Raw genomic sequence first — 23420 nt, 5'->3', positions numbered from 1 at the left:
CAGATATATTCAAGTTCAGAAGAGTTATCAAACTGAGAAATTGAGCCATCAATAATAGCACCGGCTCATCATCACTGCCACCTCATGAAAGAGATTCCGATGCAATACACAATGATCACTCAACAAGCATGTCCATTCAATTTAACCTTCCAGATATACAATGTACACAAAACTGGTTAGTAATTAATATAAATAAAGGTCTGATATGTCCAACATACCCTTTGATGATACTAATAATACCTCTTCCAATACTGAGAAGCATCATAGAACAAATGGGGATTGCAGTAATCTTTATCATGGTGGCACCTTATGCTCTGTAAATACATGTCACACTTATCCTCATGATGCACCTTCAAAGGAATATATATATACAGCAGAAAAGATGTGATGGGTTCTCCATTAATGTTGACACACATTTGCTAGTCCGTAAAAGGATGCAACAGTTAACCTGTCAATTACTATCAAATTTAGTGCATGAACCCATATTCCATAACTCAATTTGTGCATACATAAGAGAAATGCCATGTAGGATCTAAACAACCAAAGAAATATTGAAAAACATTCAGCTATGGCAATAACAATCATCACCTTTTGCAACATCAATTACGAGCATCTCATTAGTGTCTTCATCGCTATCCTCATCAGTGTCTCCATCAATTGAATTGTCATCTTTATCATCTCCCAAAAGATCAACTAGTACAATGGTTGTCCCTGTGTCACAAGAAGGGATTATGCTACCATTGATTCATTGTTTAACAAATATATTTTCCTTATAAGTTGTTGTATGGGAATATATCTATCTAGTATTTTCGATGTTTCTTGAAATTATTTTCTTCCACAATCTTACAGGTAATATTGTTTGCAAGAAACAACATATTAGTCAGCATTGATATTGTCAAATCTCCAATAATGGTATTCATAGGGTACAATTGTGACCAACTTATTTACTTATATTCATGCCTTGACTGGAAAACTTGCAAATTCATAAACAAATGATTCTGGACATCTCATATATAAACAAACCCTAAACAAGCACTAAACAAGACATGATGAAACGAAGAGTATGCCTAGGCCATTGAAACATTACATACATTAGATAAGTTCGGATGTTAGGAAAAATATTATGTACATTTTAAATAGAATTAAATTGATATGTTCTTTTATGCTCAGGACTAAGAGCACCTGTCCAAAATGGTTTTAAGATGCACCACAATGACATATGGTCATACACAACCATCACAGTATGGTATCATTGTACAGATGTGGTAGTTCAATCATAGGTAAATTGTGAAATTTGCAACTAAGAATGGGCCTCGAGGAAAAAGAGCGCAACAAAGTAATAGTTGCAAAAGTGAGAAAATAGAGAAGATTAAAGGATTAGATAGTTGGAAGGTCAAATTTATCGCAATCTAAAATATGGAGGTGGTTTCTACAGTTTCCAGAATTTATGAGGGTGTATATAGAGCCAAAACTTATTCATCACAAAGCCTAAGATTGAGATTCAAGAATGATTCTACCAATAAAAGATTATCCAAAATAGATCTTATCCTTTTCAAGAAATTTCCTAATGAAACGAAGATGTCACATTCAAGGTGGTTTGTTTCTCAATTTTCGTTATCTAAAATATGGAGGTGGTTTCTACAGTTTCCCAATAGAAGTGGCGATTAGAATGTTGATGTAAGACTTAAAAGACCACAAATACACAGCAAAGTTGCACACCATACATGATATAATTTAATGTATGGCTATAAACTCTTATATATATGAACTTCGGTGGAAGGATTAAAAAGAACTTTGATTTATCTACTTATCTCTTTATATCTACAAGTGTATAACTATAATTTGTATTCATATTATAAAGGGGCATGAAAGGTTCACAGACTGCAAAGGTTTTCTTGGGAAGGGAACTTAGTCAAACACATTTCAAACATGTGGGAAATGGGTGCTTGCTCTTCTTTATCCAGGGCACATTTCAATAACAAAAATGAACCTTTCTTTCCATTCCATCTATTCATATGACATCTGGAACTATATATTAAATCTGGAATTTCTCTCAAAGAAATACTGTGTCAAAGTTTGTAGGCTTTACATCAAGGTTCTACAAGTGTGTTTGTTACAAATTGTCCACGTCAGTTTGAACAATTCCAGACAATTTGTTCATTTTTTAAGTTTGCTTGTGTGGACAGTTATACATACATTTCTTACTTCTATCGGAATAAGATACATGGTGCAATAATCAACAACAAAAACCTAACTTTGTGGCATTAAATGGAATTTTCTTGTATCTACCACTTACATACGAAGACTTTGTAGGATTTGCTTGAGACAATAAGTTTTGTAAGCTTTTGTTACAAAATTGGTGAGTTGGTTCTATACAATTTGGAAAGTATTTCAATGATAGAAGAGAGAAAATTAACTTTATAATATAGAAAATTACTTTTGATCTACTTATGCAAAAAAAAAACTGTTTCTTTTGAGATACTAACACTGCTCTTGAAACTTTATTGATACCATCGAAATATTACGCCTGATTGAATAGTAACACAAGAAAACAACCCTAAAGATTGCTCAATATATTTAAGGAAGTATAACGCTCATAAATTTCAATCCCAGACGGACCTATATTTCCACATCTTAATCTTGTTTTCATTTTCCATTACCACTTATTCCATTCTATAGATATTCCGGAATGCTTTGTTGCAAACGGATAGATTCAAAATGTTTCAGTGTAATTAAATGGTCCTATAGAGCACTTGAACAACCAGAACGAATATCATGTAGAAAAAAATACAAAGTGAACAGACGAGCAGTACCTTGCTCAATAGGAGACTGTCGATGGATATCCAGAAGCTTATCGGTGATCTGAAATGCAGTGAAAGCAGTGCTCCTAGGAACAACCTCATCATTGGCATCACCTTCATCATCGTCCTCCTCTTCATCAACATCATCATGAAAATTCAAATTCCCACGGGAAAATGATTGAGAATCAGGATTACAATCAGTACTGCTCAAACCAATTCCAGAATCAGAGTCGCCATCAGAATCATTCAAGCGATCCGCGAGATCCTCAAGGCTCCGGGCCGCTTCTTCAGAGGAAGGAACCCAGAAGGAAGAATTCGGCAAGAAAGGAAGCCAGGAGGGGACACTCTGCGAAGCTTTGTACTGAGAGACGGCATCGTTGAGTGCTTTCGCGAGGGAGGGCTCGTACTTCTGACCTAAGAGGCGCTCCCAAAGGGTGGAGGTGTGGCTACGGCGATGGAAGAGGAAGAGGCGGGGGGAGGCGAAGAGGGAGAGGCTTCGTCGGGTGCAGAGGCTCGCCATTTCCTTCCTTTCTCCTTCTCCTTCTCCTTCTTCTTCCTTCCATCAAGACTTCTTTCTGTTCTTTCTGGATCTTTAGGTTTCGGAAAATTACAGTCGATACCCCCCTCTCTCTCTCTCTCTCTCTCTCTAGATATAAAAGAAATTAGGCAAATACATCCTAGAGCTAAAACAACACACAAAGAGAATTAAAGAGAGAATTAAGTTACAAAATGTTGATAATGTTCCACCAACGTGTAGCAAATGAAGTTTTTAAGGAACAGGGAGAGACAACGAATGTCGACACACCTGCATCACTCGGCCTTATCCTTTGATGAAGCAGAAAACCAAAGAAGAACCAAACGCCCTCGGATGTTGGGTTTCAAAGCAACTTGACGTGGTGTAGAAGCAATAAAGAAAATAAGGGAATGTGAGCTACACCGCCTTGATGCCATGGCTGGGGCACTCCCTACACTGGGACCATGGGTCACACCTACACCAAAACCCTCTGACCTCCCACTTCTTTTCGAGAGGCTTGGGTGGAAATGAAATTAGGCTTACTGCAAAGTCACTTCCTTTATCGAATATACCACGTTTTGTACACTACTAGAACTCTCTTAGCTTAAGTTATGTTTTTATTTTTAGTTCTGATGATTGGATAAATACCCGTTTTGTTGTAAACCAACTGTCTCATGGGCCAACTTTGGCCTTAGAAAACGTTAATATTTCTTTCTTTCTTCTTTCTCTCTCTACTTGCTGAAATTTCTTTGTATTTACAAAGATGCTCCTGTGTCCTTTTGCATACACTCTTCAAGAAACACCCCTTCCCAAAACACTTCTCCGATGTTGGTTCCTATCAACTTATCAAACATATGTAGCCTTGATTGTCTATGTACGTATGGTTTGTTAAACCTTCTCACGTCAACACTTGCCCTCTTTCCTTGCCTCATGAATGTGTGTCTTCCTTTCGCTTCCTCATACATGTTATCCACGTTGTGGCGTGGGAACATGCCTTCTCCTAGGAGACTCCTATGTGTTGTTGTGTGAAATGCCTCCCTTTTAAGTTTCGTGTTTGTGTTGCCCAATCCGTTGCATGTAATGCCTTTCTTTGCTTGATCTGCTTCCATTCATGTAAAGCAACCACTGTTGAACTGGGCTCACTTGTTTTCTATAAGTGACAACGATCAACCACCTTTGGCATGGCCTTGAGCTTACATATTTCTTATGAACCATTGCAAACGTCTTTACATTCTATCACCTTCTATCGATAAGCATGGCCTTGCATTTACTTTTTGACTCTTTCCTAAAAACCATTAAAATTCTCTTTTGTTAGTTTCCTAATGGGTGCTTAAATATACTTTCAAAGGGAAAGACATTCGCATGGCAACCATTATTAGTTGCTAAAAATGGTGATTAGATGCTTTGGTATCCATTGCTATATTGGTTTGACATAGCCGCCCCATGCCAAATGACATGGAGGAGGGGGTTGGCCGCTCAATACACACAATGACCAACGTTTTCTTGATCTTGGCAGCTACAATTCTTATTCTAGGTCTCAAGAAGAACATTTTGCATTTAAGGCTAGCTTTTTTCCTTTGAACAAAAGGTCTTGGCCCTTGCACTAACTAGGTTTTAAATGGGGATATGATGGCACACAGATAAAGAATGAGCTTTGCAATATTAAGGCTATGGTTTCTCAAGTCTCCAGCAACAGGTTTCGCACTGATTCAACACATGCATTCTTTCCACAGCATCAAAAGTAGTCATTTAAAGAGACAATGTTAACAAACTCAAGGTGGTATAATCAGACCTCACTTTTGGATTTAATAAATAGATTGCACAGGATTTTCATTTAGCACCGTAGACTAGGTAGGAATCTCCTTCTAAGCCATAGGAATCGAGACTCACAACAGGGATACATCTCACCTCAATCTTCTCTTATGAGTATTTGGCGAAATAAGGATAAGAATTCTTATAAGTATACACAATTAATGGGTGAAAAACATACACGGGACTTAAGTAGCAATCTTACTACAGTAAAATGAGATGACATGATAGAAACTTTCAAAAACATAGGGATGATACAACCAGATATTGAAATATGCATTTTTCATACTAGATTACCATGATATTTTGTTAACCTATCTACCTATATAATGTTCCTGACATTTCATTTAACAGGAGAATTAAAGACCAAATGTGGATTTAGAATAAATTAGATGTCACCTTCCATTTAAACATCCAAAGAAAGAAGGGAAAAAACATCAAGAGTCAACAACAGAAGGGAGAAATACAAGACATACCCCTAGGTTTTTGGGTATTTACAACAATGAATACCCAGCATTTCTGATGTTGGGAATCAGGTAAGATAGACTTGAGTTTCTATCACATTCTGATGTATAGTTTCTGCAATAATGATGTTTTCTAGTACTCTCGCTTCTGACGCAGCAACCTGTAAGAAGGCGCAACATGGTAATTTCTTCAGTTTTACAGAAAATCTGTTGATGCGGTTCTTAGAACAAAAATGTAACCTGTTTACAAAATCTATCACTGGGGTTATACATCTCTGAACAAGAATGCTGGAAAATATCATGTAGGCACTGATACAAAAAGAATTTACTAAATGGCATGGATCAGGGTGTATGTTTTATAAGATGGGGAAAAACAAAAAAATACTGCTTTCTGAGATAGTTGGAAGAATCCAACGCATTTCGGAATGTCTTATTGTATCCGAAGAAGAGAAATGAATAGCTGTCAGAGTAAGATTACACAAAACAATACAAGACAGGAGGGGGGCTTTGGGTTAAGTGTGTACAAGTTAGAGAATGTCTTCCACAATAATAATAGCAAGAGTAAGGTTTGCCATACTTTTACATACATTGACCATGATGAAAACTTGACATTATGGCAGTGTTTTCTACCCATTCTAATAAAGGTCTTAAACATCAGAGTCTCTTTTGGTACCAAAGAGTGTAGATTCCATGGCATGGGAGGAGAGCCAACAAGTTTTTCAAGCAATTAAATTTGCAAAAAAAGGAAAAAAGAAAGAAAGAAAAAAGACAGTTTTTGCAAATTATTCTTCTGTCCACCTCCGAACTGGAAGTATGAGAGAATCCTTTAATACCACACACCACAAACGTTTCAGCAAAAGATGGTAAATGAAGCACTTTGTAGCTCCAATATATGCACTTGTGATGTAGACATAGAACTCTTCTAGTATGAGGATCTCTCTATCGTTCAGTAGCTAACCGGCGTCTCTTTCCATACTCTTCTTCTTTAGATCGACCACGTTGATTTTGCCTTTCATCATCATCCATCATCGAACGACCTTTATTCCTCGATTTGCCCATCTTCTCCTTCTCCCAATCATCATCTTTATCATCCCTATGGTCCTTTCCTCTCGGTTCTCTATATCCTTCTCTCTCCCTCTGTCTATGCCTCTCAGGCCATTCAGCATCAGCTCTATCAGAGTCTTTCGCTCCCCTACTTCGTTCATATGCTAATTCGTTACTATAAGTATAATCAGAACCACCCATATCATCACCATAGCTAGCTTCCCGACCCCTTCTATCATGGTCATCTCCACCCCATCCATTCATATTTCCATCACCCCATGAAGAACCATCCATACCATTTCCACCCATCATTCCCATACCATTAGATGTGGCATTTCTACCAAAGAAAGCAGGGTTGACATGTGGAGAAACACCTGCAAGAGCTCCTGGACCCATAGTAGGAAAAGGTTGAACCATCCCAGTAAATGGAGGGCCCGGTAATACATATCCACCATACCCACCTCCTCCTCTTGGAGGACCATAGCTCGGATCATATCCTTGTCCAATCAGAGCTTGTGGCATCATTAATCCACCTCCCATTGGACCTACTATACTTTGACCAAATGCTGTAACACCACCCATGTTTCCATTCCCATTCATCCCTTTATTTCCTGTATTGTTGTTATTATTATTGTTGCCTCTACCCCTTCCCGATCCTCTTCCAGTTGCAACATTCTGACCATGGCTTCCTCTCCCGTTATTACCACCACCACCATTAGCATTTTGCCTACCATATCCACGTGGATTATCCCCACTAGATTGGTAGGGAGCAGTATTTCCACCTCTTGTAGTCATAGTCATAGTATTAGTATTTGCAGTGCTATCATTATTATTGTTATTATTATTGTTATTGTTGTTCATTGTTCTCCTTGATTGTATTTGTGCTTGTTGTGCTCGTAACTGTGCTTGAGCTTTATCAACCTGTGCAGTTCCCATTTGCACTATAGTTCTAGGGTTTGCAAAGGCGACCAAGCAAGGGCGTCCATGAAATTTTTTCCCATTCATTCCTTCTTTGCATGAAAATGCAGCAGAATGATCGAAAAATTCAACCTGACAATAACCTTTAAACTTTCCACTAGCTCTCTCTTCAAAGAACTTGAGGTTTTTCACGACCCCGTACTCTGAAAGAGCAGTCTCTAGTTCTTCATCAGTTGTCCACCAATGCAATTCTCCAACAAAAAGCATTGTGCATCCATTGGATTGTTGTCCAGTAGACTTTACTGCATAATCATTTACAACAGTAGACTCTATGGAGACTCTATTTCCACCACTTTGGGAAGCTTCTTGGTCAAGATTCTCGTTCCCTCTGAGCCTATCATTGTTATTATCGAGCATCTTCCTAGCCCCATGTTGTTCGACCACAGGAGGTCTGTTGTTGTAAACCTCGTTCCCCTTTGAGATTGCAGTGGCTTCTTCAAAACCGCTGTCATTTCGCTTAAATTCTCTCCCTTGCAGTGGAAGTGGAGGAGCTTTGGCTCCCAAACTAGCACCTTTCAAAGCATTTTCAATCTTAATTTTTGGATGAGAGTTCACGTGAACATAATCAGAATCCATTTCAAGATTCTCTTCTTCCTCATCCTCGTCCTCTTCTTCCTCGTCCTCTTTTTCTTCTTTTTGTAGACGTTTGTTGATAGACATACCAGAGACTACTGCAACGATCTCATTAGGTTTACTATCATGCACTAGAGCTGTCTGAGTCTGCATACCCCCCATTTGTACAAATGGAGAAACCCTCACTTGCTCCTGTCCATGGCTTTTTTGAACACTGGAGATATCTTCGACCTTAACAGGTGCAACTTGCTTCTCGGATGCAGCAGAGACTCTAACCTGTTCATTTCCATAGTCAATTGACATATCTTCAAGTTTAACAACAGCAGGAGGTTGCTTCTCAGAAGCAAGAGAAACCCTACACTGCTCATTTCCATGGCTTCGTTGACCACTAATCTGTTCATTTACATGGCTTTTTTCACCACTCAACATATCTTCAACCTTAACAATGGATGGAACTTGCTTGTCTGAAGAAAGAGAAAACTTAATCTGTTCACTTCCATGGCTCTTTTGAACACTCGGTGCATCATCAAGCTTAATAAGGGCTGAAACTTGCTTCTCTGAAGCAGGTAAATTCCTAATCTGTTCATTTCCATGTCCAATTTGGCTACTCGATCTCTCATCAAGCTTAGTCACGGCTGAAACTTGTTTCTCACAGAGATTTTTCTCTGTATTTCTCTGCTGATCTGAGTAATGAACAGTGCTAGACGAAGATTTTACCTCATTGCAAGGCAAAACATCCTCTTTTTCATCAAATTCTTCATATTCTAAGTCTAACATTTCTTTGTCTTTTCCGATCTCTGCAGAATTTTCAAAGATAATGTCTACATCATCATATAGATCCTCATATCCTTCTTCAGCCATGGCTTCTTCTTCTTCTTCTTCTTCCTCCTCCTCCTCCTCCTCCTCTTTTTCTTCTTCCTTTTCTTCTTCTTCAATAGCATAAGAAGCAGAAGATCTCACATTCAAAGGAAAAGCCACAACAGCATTCTGATCTTCTGCTTCGCCATAATCCACCTCATCCTCGCCAGTGTCGATGTAAGACATAGCGACGGAGACGGAGAGCAAAGACGGTGGGGAAAAATAAAAACAGGAAACAGGAAAGGAAGCGCAGAGGTTTCTATTGTGTTCAGCTTCCTGTTTATGATTATTCTTTTCTTCTTTTTTTCTTACTTACCTGAAACAGAGAAGATCAGAGATTGAAGGCGGGAGGCAGAGCGGGGAGGAAAACATTCGTCGCCATTCTGTGGGTAGACAGAGACAGAGACAGATTTCTAGGGTTTGCAGAGTTTGAATCACCACCATAGCCAAGACTGCTGAATATAAATGTGTTTCAATCTTCTTCGACTTCGTCAGTTTCACACGAGGAAAAGCGTTTGATTTTAAGCCCCTGCCCCGCCCCAAACCGAACCGAACCGAACCGAACCGAACCACAACACACACACATAGCCATCTATTCCTTTGGTCCCCCTGTGTCGGTTAGAGTGTTCCTGTTTTTATACTACAGAGACATGTCTCAGGTTGGGAGGTTCTCTCAATGTTGTTTGATCGGGAAGGAGATCAAGACAAGCGCATGTTTGCTGTTTGATCTAGTGATCATGGGGAGATGCACGTTTTGTTTTGTTGCTTGATCCGAGGGAGAGGTGTATTGTGTGGTCTAATGGGAACGACAATTGTCTTCTTTTTGTGGTTTGATTTGATGACCGGGAAAAGCTTCCCATTGTTATTTGTCCGGAAGAAGAAATGCCTTTGCTATTGTTTGTTTTGATCACGCAACGAAGTTTTCCATTGTTGTTTGACTAGATGCGAAAGTATATCTGTCGATGTTAGGTTTGGTTGGGAGAAGTTTATTGTGATGTGATTTGACTAGATTGAGAAGTGTTTTGTTGTCGTGTCAGTTTGATTAGGAGAAGTTTTACAATTGTTGTTTGATCAAAATAAGCAATTGTAACGTGATGTTTGATCTAGTCAAGATCAATTTCTTCTTGTATGAAAAGTGATGAAATAGTTATTGCATAGAAAGCTTGCTAATTTACAATGGCAATGTAATGATTATTGTGCTAGATGTGATGTAAGATGCAAGCATACCCAAGTTTGCTACATGTCTAACAATCATGAAACCATTCAATTATGATTGATTACTTATGTGGTTGGACGTGCCGGAGTCAATAAACCACACATAATCATACCAATGTTTGCTTATAGACATGGAGTCAAATCATTTGGTTCATTAAGAATACTCTACTATAATCAGCATACTTAGAATTGGAGGCGTAGCTCGTGAATTCCCAACTATTACCATCATCAAGCTTCTTCTTCAAACAAATTATCTCTATGTGGTTGGCCTCATTGTAGAGCCAACTCTTCACATTGTTTTCGTAATGCCCACCTTGAGAACTCCCCTCTCTTTTGTAGTTCCACTGTCAGTGTCATGGTTTCAATCGTTAGCCAATCGTCCTCGATTGCAACCATTGTCTAATCTTCCTTGATTCAAGCTTCCCCAAATGTGTAGCTATGATCCGAGTGTGAATAAATTATTTATTTCTTGATGCTAAAATTTCTCATTGCCTATGTAATTAATTCTCTTTGAACAACAACATTGATTATAAGTTGGAGAATGCGGGGCATGTATCTCTCCTAATGATGGTAGAGTCGAGTGAGATAAAGCAATAACTAATGTATACATGCATCACCTTTTGCTCGTCGATCTTCACATTGATGGAGGTAAGTGAATCACAAAAACTTTATATTTAGAGTATAGTGGTGATGGACATACTCTCTACTCGCCACCAAAGAAATGTCGATGAAAAATTGTTTCGTGCATAGGTCGTGTGTTTGACATCCAAGCACAATAACAAAAACCGATCCATCTCTCTCTCTCTCTCTCACACACACACACACACACACACACACACAATCGCGATGTGCACTCTCGATTGCAAGCATTCATTGGTAAAGTTCTTGAACATAGAGAGTCGCTATTCACTTTCACATGTATTACATTTCATGTAATATTTTTGGTCTCATAGGGCCTACCTCATATTTAACATCGGAAGGCGATAACATAATCTCTCTCTCTCTCTCTCTCTCTCTCTCTCTCTCTCTCTCTCTCTCTCTCTCTCTCTCTCTCTCTCTCGTGTATCATTACGGGTTTAGTGTCCAAAGTCGCCGAAACTGAAAAACCCTCTGTCTATCTTCTGTCTGTCTCTGTCTTGTGTATGTTTGGTCGTCGGTCACGGGTTCGACGACCGGCTTTCGTCCATCCCTATTTTGATTGACTTTTCATTACAATTTACAATACACAAAGGCAAGTAAACTAAATTAACTCCATTCATTCAATTCAATTCATTCATTCATTCATTGTCTTCGTCCAAAAAACAGTGAAGCCACAAAAATGGTGAAGGAAGCACATCATGATGGGCGATTGCCTCCCCAATGGCTTTCGTCTCTTCTGCACTCGCATCCTCAAAGACTGTATCGACCACAACACCAAGAAAAAGAAGAAGCAGAAGAAGCAGAACGACCCTTCTCTCCCTCCTCTCTCACAAGGCCAGATCTTGCATTCCATCATCACCGCCCATGGCATCGAAACTGACTTCTTCTATGGATCTCAGCTCATCCGTTTTTACTCTGTTTTTGATCACTTCCCTGATGCCCGCAATACCTTCTATAGATTGCCGAACCCTAATTCTTTTGCTTGGTCTGAGATCATTTCAGCCCATACAAAGCATGGGAAACCTTGTGACTCTATTAGACTATATCGCCATATGGTCTTATTGGGAGCTCATGTTGATGGCCACGTCATGGTTTCTGTTCTTCAGGCTTGTGCTCAGATATGTTGTCTGAAACTTGGTACGTTTCTGCATGTAGATGCCTTGGCTAGAGGATTACTCCACATCCAAATAGGACTAGGCTTTATGTGTAATAACACATTGGTTGATATGTATGGTAGATGTGGTATGTTGGATAGTACCCAAATTCTGAACAGAGATATAGTCACAGACATGGATGATAAATGTGGTGACGGAAATGGTTGTAACATAATGAAAAGAGACGTGGTTGTATGTAACAACACGACAATCAACATGTATGCTAAATGTTGTAACTTGAATCGTACGCAGACAATGCAGCAAGATGTGGTTATGTGTAATAACACATCGATTGACATGTACCGTAAATTTGATAACTTGGATGCTGGCCAGATGATGCAGAATCATGTGATTATGTGTAACAACCCATTTATTAACATGTATACACCACATGGCAACTTGGATAGTACGCCAATAATGGATCGAGATTTGGCTATGTGTAATAATACACGTATTGACATGTATGCTAAATGTAGTAGCATGGATGGGGCTTCTCAACTCTCTCGCCAAAAGATGGAGTCAAATGTGGTTATGTGTAACAATGCATTGATTGACATGTATGCTAAATGTGGTAGCTTGGATAAAGCTACTTGGGTCTTTAACCAGATGGTGCAGAAAGATGTTGTGACATGGAATACTTTGATTACAGGTCTTATGGACCATGGCCATGTTGAATCTGCCCTCCTTCTCTTCTGCCACATGTTGGAAGAGAGGGTAGAGCCTGATCAAGTGACCTTTTTGGCTCTTGTAAGGTCGGCCGCTTTTGGAAACTCTTATGATTTAGGCACATTAATGCATTGCTTTATAGTTGAATATGCCGTCGACCTCCTTTTGAAGATTGGAAGTGCACTTGTTGACATGTATGTTGCCAATGGTAGCATTTATGATGCTCGAAAAGTGTTTTCTGATATGCCCAATCGAAATGTGGTTACCTGGACCACAATGTTATCGGGCTATACTCAGTGTGGACATAGCGAAGAGGCTTTCCAAGTATTTCATCAAATGCAACAAGAGGGTTTACATCTTGATAGTATCGCCCTTGTAGGTATCTTGCAGGCATGCGCTGCAACCGTAGGGCTGGATCAAGGAAAAGCTGTACATTTATATATACTTGATGATTGTGATGAGATAGATGCCATGCTTGGAAGTGCTCTCATTGATATGTATTTCAAATGTGGAAACATGGAATGTGCTTCTCAAGTGTTCACTAAGCTTTCAAGGCCAAGTGGTATTATATGGAATGCTATGATCAATGGCTATGCACAACACGGTGCACACGAGTTGGCCATCCAATGCTTCAATAACATGAAAAGAGAAGGAGTATTACCTGATTGCACGACATTTATTTCACTTTTCTCTGCATGTAGTCATGGAGGTTTTTTAGAAGACGGGCTCCTACACCTGCAGTCTATGTTGGCCGACTATGGATTGGTACTAAACCTCGAGCATTACATGTGCTTGGTCGATCTCCTTGGCCGGACGGGCCATGTGAAAGATGCTGAGAGTTTGCTTCGAACTCTTCCATTCTCACCTTGTGAAGTGGGTTGGAGGTCCTTAATGAGCCATTGCCGGACACTAGGAGATGTAGTTAGAGGTAGACAATGTTTCGATCATCTTGTTCGGATTGACGCATCTGAACCAACTGCATATGTTCTCATGGCAGAAATCTATGGTGATGCTGGTATGATGGAGGAATGTAAGAAAATGAAAAGAAGTGCCCATAGGGACAATTTTTTAGGTGGAGAAAATAAAGTGGAGTGTCTAGTATGAAGTTAAAATTTGATGATGAACCACCTATAGTTAGGGCGATGATGAACTAAAGGAGAGCAAGAGAGTGACAAAAGGAACCAAATATGATATTGGACAAAAAGTTCTCTCTGTTAGATATCACTTGTGATCATGTTCATATTTCAAACATGGCCTCGTCGTCATCTAATTAGAGCTAGAGACATCTTCATTAAGGGCTCATACTCTCTTTGCAGATTCACAGTAGCCCATATTTAGTGAGAGCTGATTCATGTGCACAGCCCACTCCATTCTTTTAGCTTTCTTCTCCCTCGGCTGGTTCTGCAACTATGGCTCACAGTTAGTGGCTATACATTCTATATGTAACAATCTATTGATTTGACTGATGTATCCTATATGCTTTTGCCATATCATAGCATACATTTGTGGACATAGTAAGAGTTCATATATTTAATGTATATACATACACATATGGTTGTATAATCCCACCTGAATAATAATATATCCATTGACAATACCCAAGTCTATGTAAGCTCTACTTTGAGCTTTTTGATAGTTTTGTGCTTCAGAGTAGTTGAGAGCTTACTTGATCAAGAATGATGTACCAAACAATATTGTTTTTACTCCAAGAAATTCATGGCATTTATACTTTTAAGTTGTGCATGTAAAAAGTCACATTTGCTTGCCACCCGAGAGACGCTTCTTATATACGAGAGGATACCATAATAATCTTGCATATTTGTTGCACTCTATGATAGATTATGGGTGCCCTATACACTAAGTATTTATATAGATTGACCTTGCATCCTCTAATTTATAGCTTCCTTGGTAGAGCAACATGATATGTTTTGCCAATTGGGTTGAGGTTATGGGTGTTCATGTTGACATGCACTTCCTTCTGACTTTGATTGAATTCCAAGTGTTCAAGCATTGAAGAAAATATTTTAAATGGCATTAAAAATTGTTGGAGGCTCAAGGAAAGACCACAAACATCATTCATCATCGTGGATTTAGCCTTTGTATCCATCCATTGAGGAGTTAGTGAGTGGATATTTTATATGGTAACATAAGAAACATTTAAGTTTTAAACAATATTGAAGGCTTACGAAAGATTGAAAATTAAGTATTGGTCAATGAACATGATAGATCCTTATGTTAGGTGATTGGGGTTGCATGTCCCAGGGCCTCATGTATTACGTACCTTACCTACATTATTTAAACTCAATTATTATCATGGCTTTATCAACAATGTTTCATATGTTCATGGATTAGGATGTTTCCTATTATAGCTAACATTACATTGAATGAATCAATTCCACAACCTCTAGCAATAATATTACCTACCTGATTAATAGTTAACTATCACTCTTGTAAATAATGAATCACTTCAACAAACCCCTAACAAAATTGTTCATGTTTAAAACAACTTGAGCAAGCAAGTGTATTATAACATATTATCTTTCAATTCATAATTTTCCTCGTAAATTTTGCCAGCCCTTCAAAATGCATGGAACATACTCACCCTCTTTATCAACACTTTTCTTTCTCTTTGAATTTCCGTGGTTAGATACTTTGGTTCTAATGCCACCTTTTTGGTAGATGACTAAAAATATTGGGGTTGAACATTCCAATTTGCATTAAGGTCTCTTTTTTTTGGGTGAAAACACACAATTATATTAATAATTGTGAGTGAAAATGACTATAGTGATACCATGACACACTCACTCTCTTTGAGAAGAATAATGTATTAGTTATGAAAATAGATTACCTTACAATTAAAGCACTGGAAAAATCATTCCCCTAAAATCATAACACCTTACGAACTATATGGCCAAAGGGCCAATATAAATGGCGGACATGGTGGCTAAACAAGTTACATGGTCACAAATCCTCTTTGTCCAATATATTTGACTTTTTCAACAAATAAAATTCCCAAAGCAACCATCCTTTCAAGCTTTGGAAGTGTGCTCATATAGATTGTCCACCAAACTCAAATTGAAGTTCAATGTGGTAATGGTAATACTTGAGCCATTTGTTAAAAGGCCCATTGGAAAGGTCTTCTCTCTCATTCATGTATGATTACATATTTACATATTTAGGATGAAAATATATTTATGCCGTTGTAAATTTTAAATGGTTAAGACATTTTTCTTATTAAACATAAGTTTGATGTAAATTTATTCGCAAACGAGATGCAAATAACTTATGTGGAGCTCATATTGCTCCATGCACATAATGCCTTGTTCAATATATTCAATGTGGAAAAAATTTCAACCACCAAACTTTTCTTTCCCTTTTCTTACTCATAGGAAATTAAGAAATTTAGATAAAGGTAGACATATTCTATTACCAATGTAGAAAAGTCCAACCATTTCAAACACTTGAACATTAAACCATATATAATATAGTAGCATTGTTACATTCAAAAATGTATTTTTTGAAATGCTCTCCTTGTGTTCACTTGGATCTAGATTACTCTGACTTGGTCCTCGCACTAGGCTTAGTACGTGATGTCGTATAAGAAATAAGAAAGCTCTTTTCAGACCGATCAAAATGCATGGCTCACGAAAATCCGCTTTTTAATATTGGTATTTTTTTATTGATTCTTAAGCGTTGCGGATTTCATGACCATCTATTTTCGAGTGGAGAAAACATGTACGACTTCACTTGTTTTAAGAAGGGCAAATATTTTGGAATGTTGATGGTTATGAATATTGACCCTTTGACCAAATTACTTTCAATTTTCACGAGAAATCATGCACTTCGAATCTTGTATCGAGTCTTCCCCTGTGTGTAATTTTGTTATTCAAGTGCTAGCAATTCATACCTTTCCCCATAATTAATTTCTTTCCTAAGAGCTAGGGTAAGCCCATTACCAAGAAAAGGGGGAGGGAGGAGAGGGAGAGATGTGGGAAGTACAAATTTGAGCCCAACCAGGTATGTAGATCAGAAAAAGTTATATAACGTACCCAAAATGTGCAGAAGTCAAGATTTGAACCCAAAATCTTGAAGTTGATAGTCTAATAGGGTATCACTAGGGTGAATCCATGAAAGGAAAAGAAGAAGAAGACAAAAGGAGGAAACACATGCTTTCTTGAAAACAACATATTTTTACAACTATAATGTATAGTGTGGCCATCTTCTTACTTTTGATTTAAGAAGAAGTCCCTTATGTTGTACATGTATTTGTGTGCCTTCAACAAGACCTAGTAAGAAACTCCATGGTAAAGTAGAGTATATGACGGCATGTCTTCAATCCTACTCACAGATTCCATGGTGAGTTCTTCTTCAAGTTGATCACGTGTAGCTTTCAATACCATCTGGCAGCATCCATGCAGTCATATTATTTATGATTTTTTATATTAAACTCTCTCTCTCTCATAGACGGTAACCTTAAGGTCCAATTCTTACGCTAAATTTAAAGAGGTAAGAGTAGGATAGTTAGGAAACCAGTTATTGTGGGAATCAGAACAAATACATGAGTACTTATGAAACATGGTTAGTCTAGAAAGTATGTTATAAGCATAACCATAAGGACCAACACTAAAGCTGATTTTAATGGGTTATGGGTAGGACACTTGGGAAACTGATTATCTTACAAACTGCAACAAACCCATAAGGACCTATATAACATAGGAACACATAGTAGTCTGGGAGAGTATGTCATAAGTAAGCATAACCTGAAGGACCAACTTTAAGAGCCTTAGGTGAACTTTTTTATCTCATGCAATCCAAGGATCAAATTTGTGCGAGTTTCTATCTCATGGGACTTCCGAGGCACAGATCAGGAGATAGGGCAGACCCACATCAATCGGTAAAAACACGGGCATCAACCTTAACTTCCTCTTCCACATACCTCCCTTTAAGCCCAAGTAGAGTAGTGGTCGAACTTATCTACAGGTATTACCTTGGAGAAAGCACTCATGACTAGGAGATACCCTATACCACATAGGAGAAGAATGAGATACCCTCTACGCAAACAAATAAGCGGCATCATTGTGAACCATGGGGGCTTAAGCAAAACAGAACAATTGAGATGAGCCATCTTGTGGGACTTTAGGATGGGCCAATATGACCAGCTTACTTTTGTATCTGTTTAGTATTTCAAAATTTTCATTTCTCAATCAAGCAAACGAGCCAATTTTGTATTGTTTTGGTATTTATTGGCCTCCTTGGCCTCTTTAGAGATGTTAATCTCTCTCTCTGGCTGTTGGCTGGGTGGGTTAAACCGTAGCATCAAAAGTCATAAAATTGAGAGAACCCAGGTTTGGCTTGGTGGGTTACACCGTAGCATCAAAAGTCATAAAATTGAGAGAACCCAGCTTCATAATCAGTCTCCAGTGGATGTCATAAAGATATCTATCTCACACACAGTTGATCATGGAAACACAAGTTAATTGGCATCCTATCTCTAATATTGTTCTACCTATAATTTTTAAACCTTAGTTTTTTGTTGACCTTCACACAATTGTAAACTGCTGCTAGGACACTTCTTTGATTCCGAGGACTCTATAATGCATCGTCATTAATCATAAGCTGAGTTGAATGCTAGATGCATCCTACAGAAGCAGTAATTATTTTGCATCGTAGCTTCATTTGTATTCTGTATCACAACTATAACTATAGTTTATTTAAAGCCTCATGTGCCTAAGCTAGATGGTTATCCCGCTCCCTATATTATGGATATGAAATTTTTTGAACTTCTGGCATCCTGGATAAAGGAGACTTTTTCAAACATCTACTGGTACTTGTTAGAGGCATCAAGGTCTCCAATGGACAACACTTAACTGAGCTACAACCGACTGTCTGAGCTCTCTTTCTCTCTTCACGTTAGTCAGTTGTCCAGTAACCTTACACTTGCATTCAAGTTAAAATTATGCAGCAGAACAAAATCACATACATTGAATTCCATGTATGACGCATGCATTGCCAGCCACAATGTATCCATGACTTTGAATGCTACACAATAGAGCAAATCAAAAGCTGACTCTTCTTCTACAAAAGCAAAGATTAAACATGGTCAGGAAGATGTTTCATCATTCTCTCATACAAAAAAATAGCCTACTTATAAACTCATCAACTAGTAAAGAGAAATGTCCTAAATACCCCCATGTTTTTCTTTCTTACCCTGAATGCACCTGAATTTTCATTATTTTCTCAAATACCCTTGGTCAACTCGTGAAAGAGAGAGAATGGAGACAACTGATCATATAATTGCTCAAATAGAAAATCATGAAAACTTAAGGGCATTTTGAGAAACAAAGAATATGCAGGGTATTTCAGAATTTTACATTTTTATTAAATGCTTCTTTTTATATACATACCTGCCAAAATTTTCCGAAACGATGACCCTGCCCAGGATCTTGGCTTATCTATAAACATGAGAAATATAAGTAGTCAATTGGGATCATCATCCATGATAAAATGGGAATACAAAGGGATTTTGAATGTTCATACCACAACGAAGCTCCAACATTTGTATCAACATAAATGTGACATTAACCCCAGCGACTGCAAAAGGATATTCCCATGTCGCCCTTCTCCCTCCCTTTTTGCACAATAATTGTTGGAATGTTTTCTGGTTCATATATCAAAAACCAGTTAGCGGAGAAAAGAAGTCATTATGTACAAAGCACAATGTATGTGAGGCAATGCTAATTAGTCACAAACATAGGAATGAATCGAGCATGGGTTTTGACTTTTTGAAACTAATCACACAAAGAGAAAACAATGAGCTATAAAAATATTGACCAGGACTACAAATATGACCAGCACAAAAGTTTTCTCTGGTTTAGCTTGCTTTCAAAAACCCTTGAAGTGAAACTTGTTCACCAGTATATTGAAACAAATAACAGCATAATAGAAGAGTTCAAACAATCACTAGTATATGAATCAGCATACTGGATATCTTTTTGCAAAGAACAGCAAGTTGTCAAGAGAAATAAATCCTCCACCCCTGCAAAGTCCAATGCAATTTTCAGGTCATCTCATGAAATATGAATGGAATAAGATAATTGAAAACCCTGAAAATCTTATGATAAGTGTCATTACCTGAAATCAGTAGATGGGTCATTGCCTTGCCATCCCATCTCTTTCCACTGTTCAGAGATAAGTCCTTTTAAATCTAAATCTGGGAACGCTGCATGCCACAGGGCTTTCAATGCTTCCTGTTAATAAAAACAGATTGTTGATTACAATAAAATTAATTCACTAACACAATATATCAAATGATAAACATGCACACAATAAACCACTAAGGTATGCCATCAATCCCCAAATCTGTGTCAAATAAGAAACACAGAAAATACTAGTAGTATTTGCATCAGGTCAATTCTCTTCAAAATAAAGTGTTAAATGATAAAGACATACAAAACAGTGTTATCATTTGTCATTAAAAAGGGCAGATTGTCACCAAATTTTTAAATGATAAACACACACAAAACAGTAGTATTGTTCATTAAAAGCGTCAATTCTCTCCAAAATTGTTTCGAATGACAAACCTATACAAAAAACTAGTAGCATTTGCAATCAGGCCAATTCTCTCCAAGGGCCAAAACTGAGTTTTTTATCAGGACAATTCTCTCCGAGGACCAGAAATTGTGTCAGATGACAAACATATACAAAAACTAGTAGTATTTTTTACATACCTGATGATCAGATCGAGTACCGTCAAATGCGACTGCTGCGCGACATTGAAGCCTATGGAGCCTTTGTTCCTGCCAAATCATAATGCCACCATATCTTAAAACCCAGCATGTCGTTAATCTTAGGAGTAGAACTCTTAATTAAGAGTTTAATCTTTTCCATTGATAATTAATGTAATCTCCTGAGCTGAGAATCCACAAGTCATTAATGTTAAGAAAAAATCACCTAATAGACTTAGCATATTACTCTTCAATTAATCAAAATAAATAGAATAGCTAATGGCTAGTAAAAGATCCCCTACACGACCAATCCTCACAGCTATGGCTAACAAGGCATTATTAGGAGGTTCCCATTTTACTCATAGATGTCCCTAGCATGATCAGTGGAAAGAGAGCTATCTAGAGTAACCGTTTACATAAGGCTAAAACCCTGACAGTTGTGTATGGTTGATCTTCTGAATCCAATTCATAGCTATCCAAACGACTATAAAATGGTGACTTCCTTATGTCCAGCCTTCATTGGACTCCTAACATCCACAGTTATCCAGACTACCACAAGAGCGCTCGTTGGTTTATCTCTAACCTTCATTTGACTCCCAATACACATATTAAAGCTTATGATATTAACAATTACTAATGTCTCTAGTAGTTAATGAGTAGGAAACAACAAGATTACATACCTGAAGTGGTGTGAGATCAAAATTCAAGCATTTGTTTCCTTGTCCTCTCTGATGTGCACAACCGCATAACAGCATTCTGCCCAGTTAGCGTACTGAAGATTGAATGACACTCTTAACTGCTACGCAGAACAAAAAATTGCTTTAAATAGATAGAATAATGAGTTTATCCAGAGATCACTCTGTGGTTTTACTTAAAAAAGTTCAGAAAACCATAGAAATACAAAGAAATATTGGTAAAACAATATAACTTCAAGAACTGTAAAGAGGGGTCAAAGTTTCTCAAAATAGTTGGAATAACATGTCAATTCAGACAGGAACACTTAGGAATACCATGAAAGAGTAATGATATATCGGGGGCTGTAACAAGGGACAAAAATTGATTCAAAAAGATGGAACATGAAGATATCCATTCTGGTTTTACTTGGTTTAAAAATCTGGTGGCCTGACAAAAGCATAAATATCAAGGAATAGCAAACGGATTCAGATATCATTCTCTAGTTTTACTCGGGAAAAGTTCAGAAAATCAAAGAAATACAGAAGAAAAGTGTTAAGATGTAGCAACCTTGTGTACTGATCAAAGGAGAAAAGATTTAGTATTGTCACAAGTGTTTGGAAGTTCAGGAAAAAAGAGAGTGAATAAGTTATCTCATTAACAATTTTGTTAAGCATCTAATTCTGTATATTATTTTGGAAAGAGCTTTGTCTCCTGTCAAAGATGGAGATGAAGAAACTATATAAAACTATCCTGCTTGGACATGGCCAAAACAAACAGTTGTACAGACATGTCTAAGACATTTCAATCTTTCAAGTATTCCTGGAAATAATGATGCTAAATTGTTTTTGTAGCACAATTTGTACACATTGGGAGCGTTTTTCAAGGATTCTCACATACTGTGGTAATTTTTCAAGGGCTTGTAATTCTTTTGGGATTCATACAAAAAGATTAAGTTCGAAATTCCTGCAATATACCACTGTCATAATCCTTACAACAATTCAGACTAGTAATAAAAATGCTTGCTAGGAAATCGAAAAACAATGTAGGGTGATCATCTTTAAAAGAATTTGAAGGATTGATGCATCACTAGCATTGATAAATGGTCACAAGACGTTGAGGAAAGAAACATGAAGAACAAATCTTGACAACAATTTAGCAGGATCAATGCGATGGTGCTCACAAGTTACTGTTGGGAACTTTGTATCAATCCTTGAAATGCTTAAAAGATAAGCACAAAAGGGCGAACGTTTCCCATATAATGTGACAATTATTTCCAGAAAAATGAGGCTAGATGCCTGCAACATACGATAAATATTGATAATTCGGATCAGTTTTCGAAATGCTTGAAAAAGAAAATTGGAGAAGGGGAGGATTTCCCATTATGATGTGATGTAGTGTTTGCTATAATTTGAGGCCAGATTCCAGCAATATACCATATATGTTGAGAATTATTCAGGCCAATCACCAAAATGCTAAAAAAAACAGCAAATACGGTGGCAATTCATTAAAAGTGCTTGAAGCTGGATTCTTGAGTGATGAATATTCATAAATTAATGTTGGAATGTTGAAAGAAAAGGAGATTTTTTGCGCGCATAGTGTTGAAGCATTCTTAAAAGGAACTACAACATACTGTAGCAATCTTTATAATAATTTTTTGAAGCTGGGCATGAGTCAGTTTATGGAAGTACTGACTATTCACAAAATGTCGAAAACAATTCGAAGGCGTCAAAATGCTTAAAAGAAAAGAAAGGAGGAGGAGGAGGAAACTGGCACAGGAACAATGGAACTCTAAGAGAGAGAGAGAGAGAGAGAGAGAGAGAGAGAGAGAATGATTATCAGGGATGAAGGATAATGAAGAACTTACTGTATGCTTGTGCGAAGGGACAGGAGTGGAGAGGTTGTGAAGAAGATCAGAAGGATGCGCTGCAGCCTGTGCGACGTGCCTCTTTGTGAGGCAACGCAAGAACATGATTCATAAGGGAGGAGAGGGATTCAGAAGGAAGGAAGGAAGGAAGCAGAAGCAGATGAAGAAGAAGAAGAAGAAGAAGAAGAAGAAGAAGAAGATGGAAATCGAAGATGGAGATGGAGATGGAGATGGAGAAGAAGAAGAAGGAAATCGAAGATGAAGATGGAGATGGAGATGGAGAAAGTCAGAAGAAATGGAGATGGAGAGAGGGGGGGGGGTGTGGACAGCACTTCAAGCAGTAGCTTAAATGAATAATAACAAACAACTAAATCCTCATCATCATCTTTAAATCTTCACATATACATACATTATACATACATGCATACATATACATACATAC

General features: G+C 37.8%; 4 protein-coding genes across 6 annotated transcripts; 1 reads left to right on the top strand and 3 right to left on the bottom strand.

The window, feature by feature from the left end:
- Positions 1-163: 163 nt before the first annotated feature.
- On the bottom strand, positions 164-3373 carry LOC147867697 (uncharacterized). Of its 2 annotated transcripts, none has more exons than XM_087315489.1 (3): positions 2814-3373; positions 589-711; positions 164-458 (listed from the first exon to the last, which is right to left on the bottom strand). In XM_087315489.1, exons 1-3 carry the CDS (start codon positions 3319-3321, stop codon positions 400-402), a joined length of 690 nt encoding a protein of 229 aa, XP_087171615.1. In that variant the 5' UTR covers positions 3322-3373; the 3' UTR covers positions 164-399. The 2 variants fall into 2 exon arrangements, with proteins under 2 accessions (XP_087171615.1, XP_087171616.1); XM_087315490.1 differs by having other exon boundaries at positions 164-448; positions 2814-3372.
- Positions 3374-6079: 2706 nt separating this feature from the next.
- Positions 6080-9500, bottom strand: LOC147867696 (uncharacterized). The gene has a single exon (XM_087315488.1). The coding sequence runs from the start codon at positions 9225-9227 to the stop codon at positions 6528-6530; it is 2700 nt and encodes an 899-aa protein (XP_087171614.1). The 5' UTR covers positions 9228-9500; the 3' UTR covers positions 6080-6527.
- A 2058-nt stretch (positions 9501-11558) lies between these two features.
- LOC147867695 (pentatricopeptide repeat-containing protein At3g02330, mitochondrial-like) lies at positions 11559-14177 on the top strand. Its single transcript, XM_087315487.1, has one exon. It carries the CDS (start codon positions 11594-11596, stop codon positions 13817-13819), a length of 2226 nt encoding a protein of 741 aa, XP_087171613.1. The 5' UTR covers positions 11559-11593; the 3' UTR covers positions 13820-14177.
- A 2560-nt stretch (positions 14178-16737) lies between these two features.
- On the bottom strand, positions 16738-23247 carry LOC147867694 (uncharacterized). Of its 2 annotated transcripts, XM_087315484.1 has the most exons (9): positions 22979-23242; positions 21120-21235; positions 20443-20511; positions 19847-19962; positions 19697-19751; positions 19253-19373; positions 19120-19167; positions 18696-18790; positions 16738-17115 (listed from the first exon to the last, which is right to left on the bottom strand). In XM_087315484.1, the coding sequence occupies exons 2-9, from the start codon at positions 21192-21194 to the stop codon at positions 17002-17004; spliced, it is 693 nt and encodes a 230-aa protein (XP_087171610.1). In that variant the 5' UTR covers positions 21195-21235; positions 22979-23242; the 3' UTR covers positions 16738-17001. The 2 variants fall into 2 exon arrangements, with proteins under 2 accessions (XP_087171610.1, XP_087171611.1); XM_087315485.1 differs by lacking the exon at positions 18696-18790 and having other exon boundaries at positions 22979-23247.
- Between the last annotated feature and the right edge of the window lie 173 nt (positions 23248-23420).

Source organism: Azolla caroliniana, unplaced genomic scaffold, assembly GCF_043228905.1.
Source record: "Azolla caroliniana isolate FFs.n. ecotype wild unplaced genomic scaffold, voAzoCaro1.0.p SCAF_2, whole genome shotgun sequence".
Classification (NCBI taxonomy): domain Eukaryota; kingdom Viridiplantae; phylum Streptophyta; class Polypodiopsida; order Salviniales; family Salviniaceae; genus Azolla; species Azolla caroliniana.
This window is presented reverse-complemented; position numbering and strand designations above follow the sequence as displayed.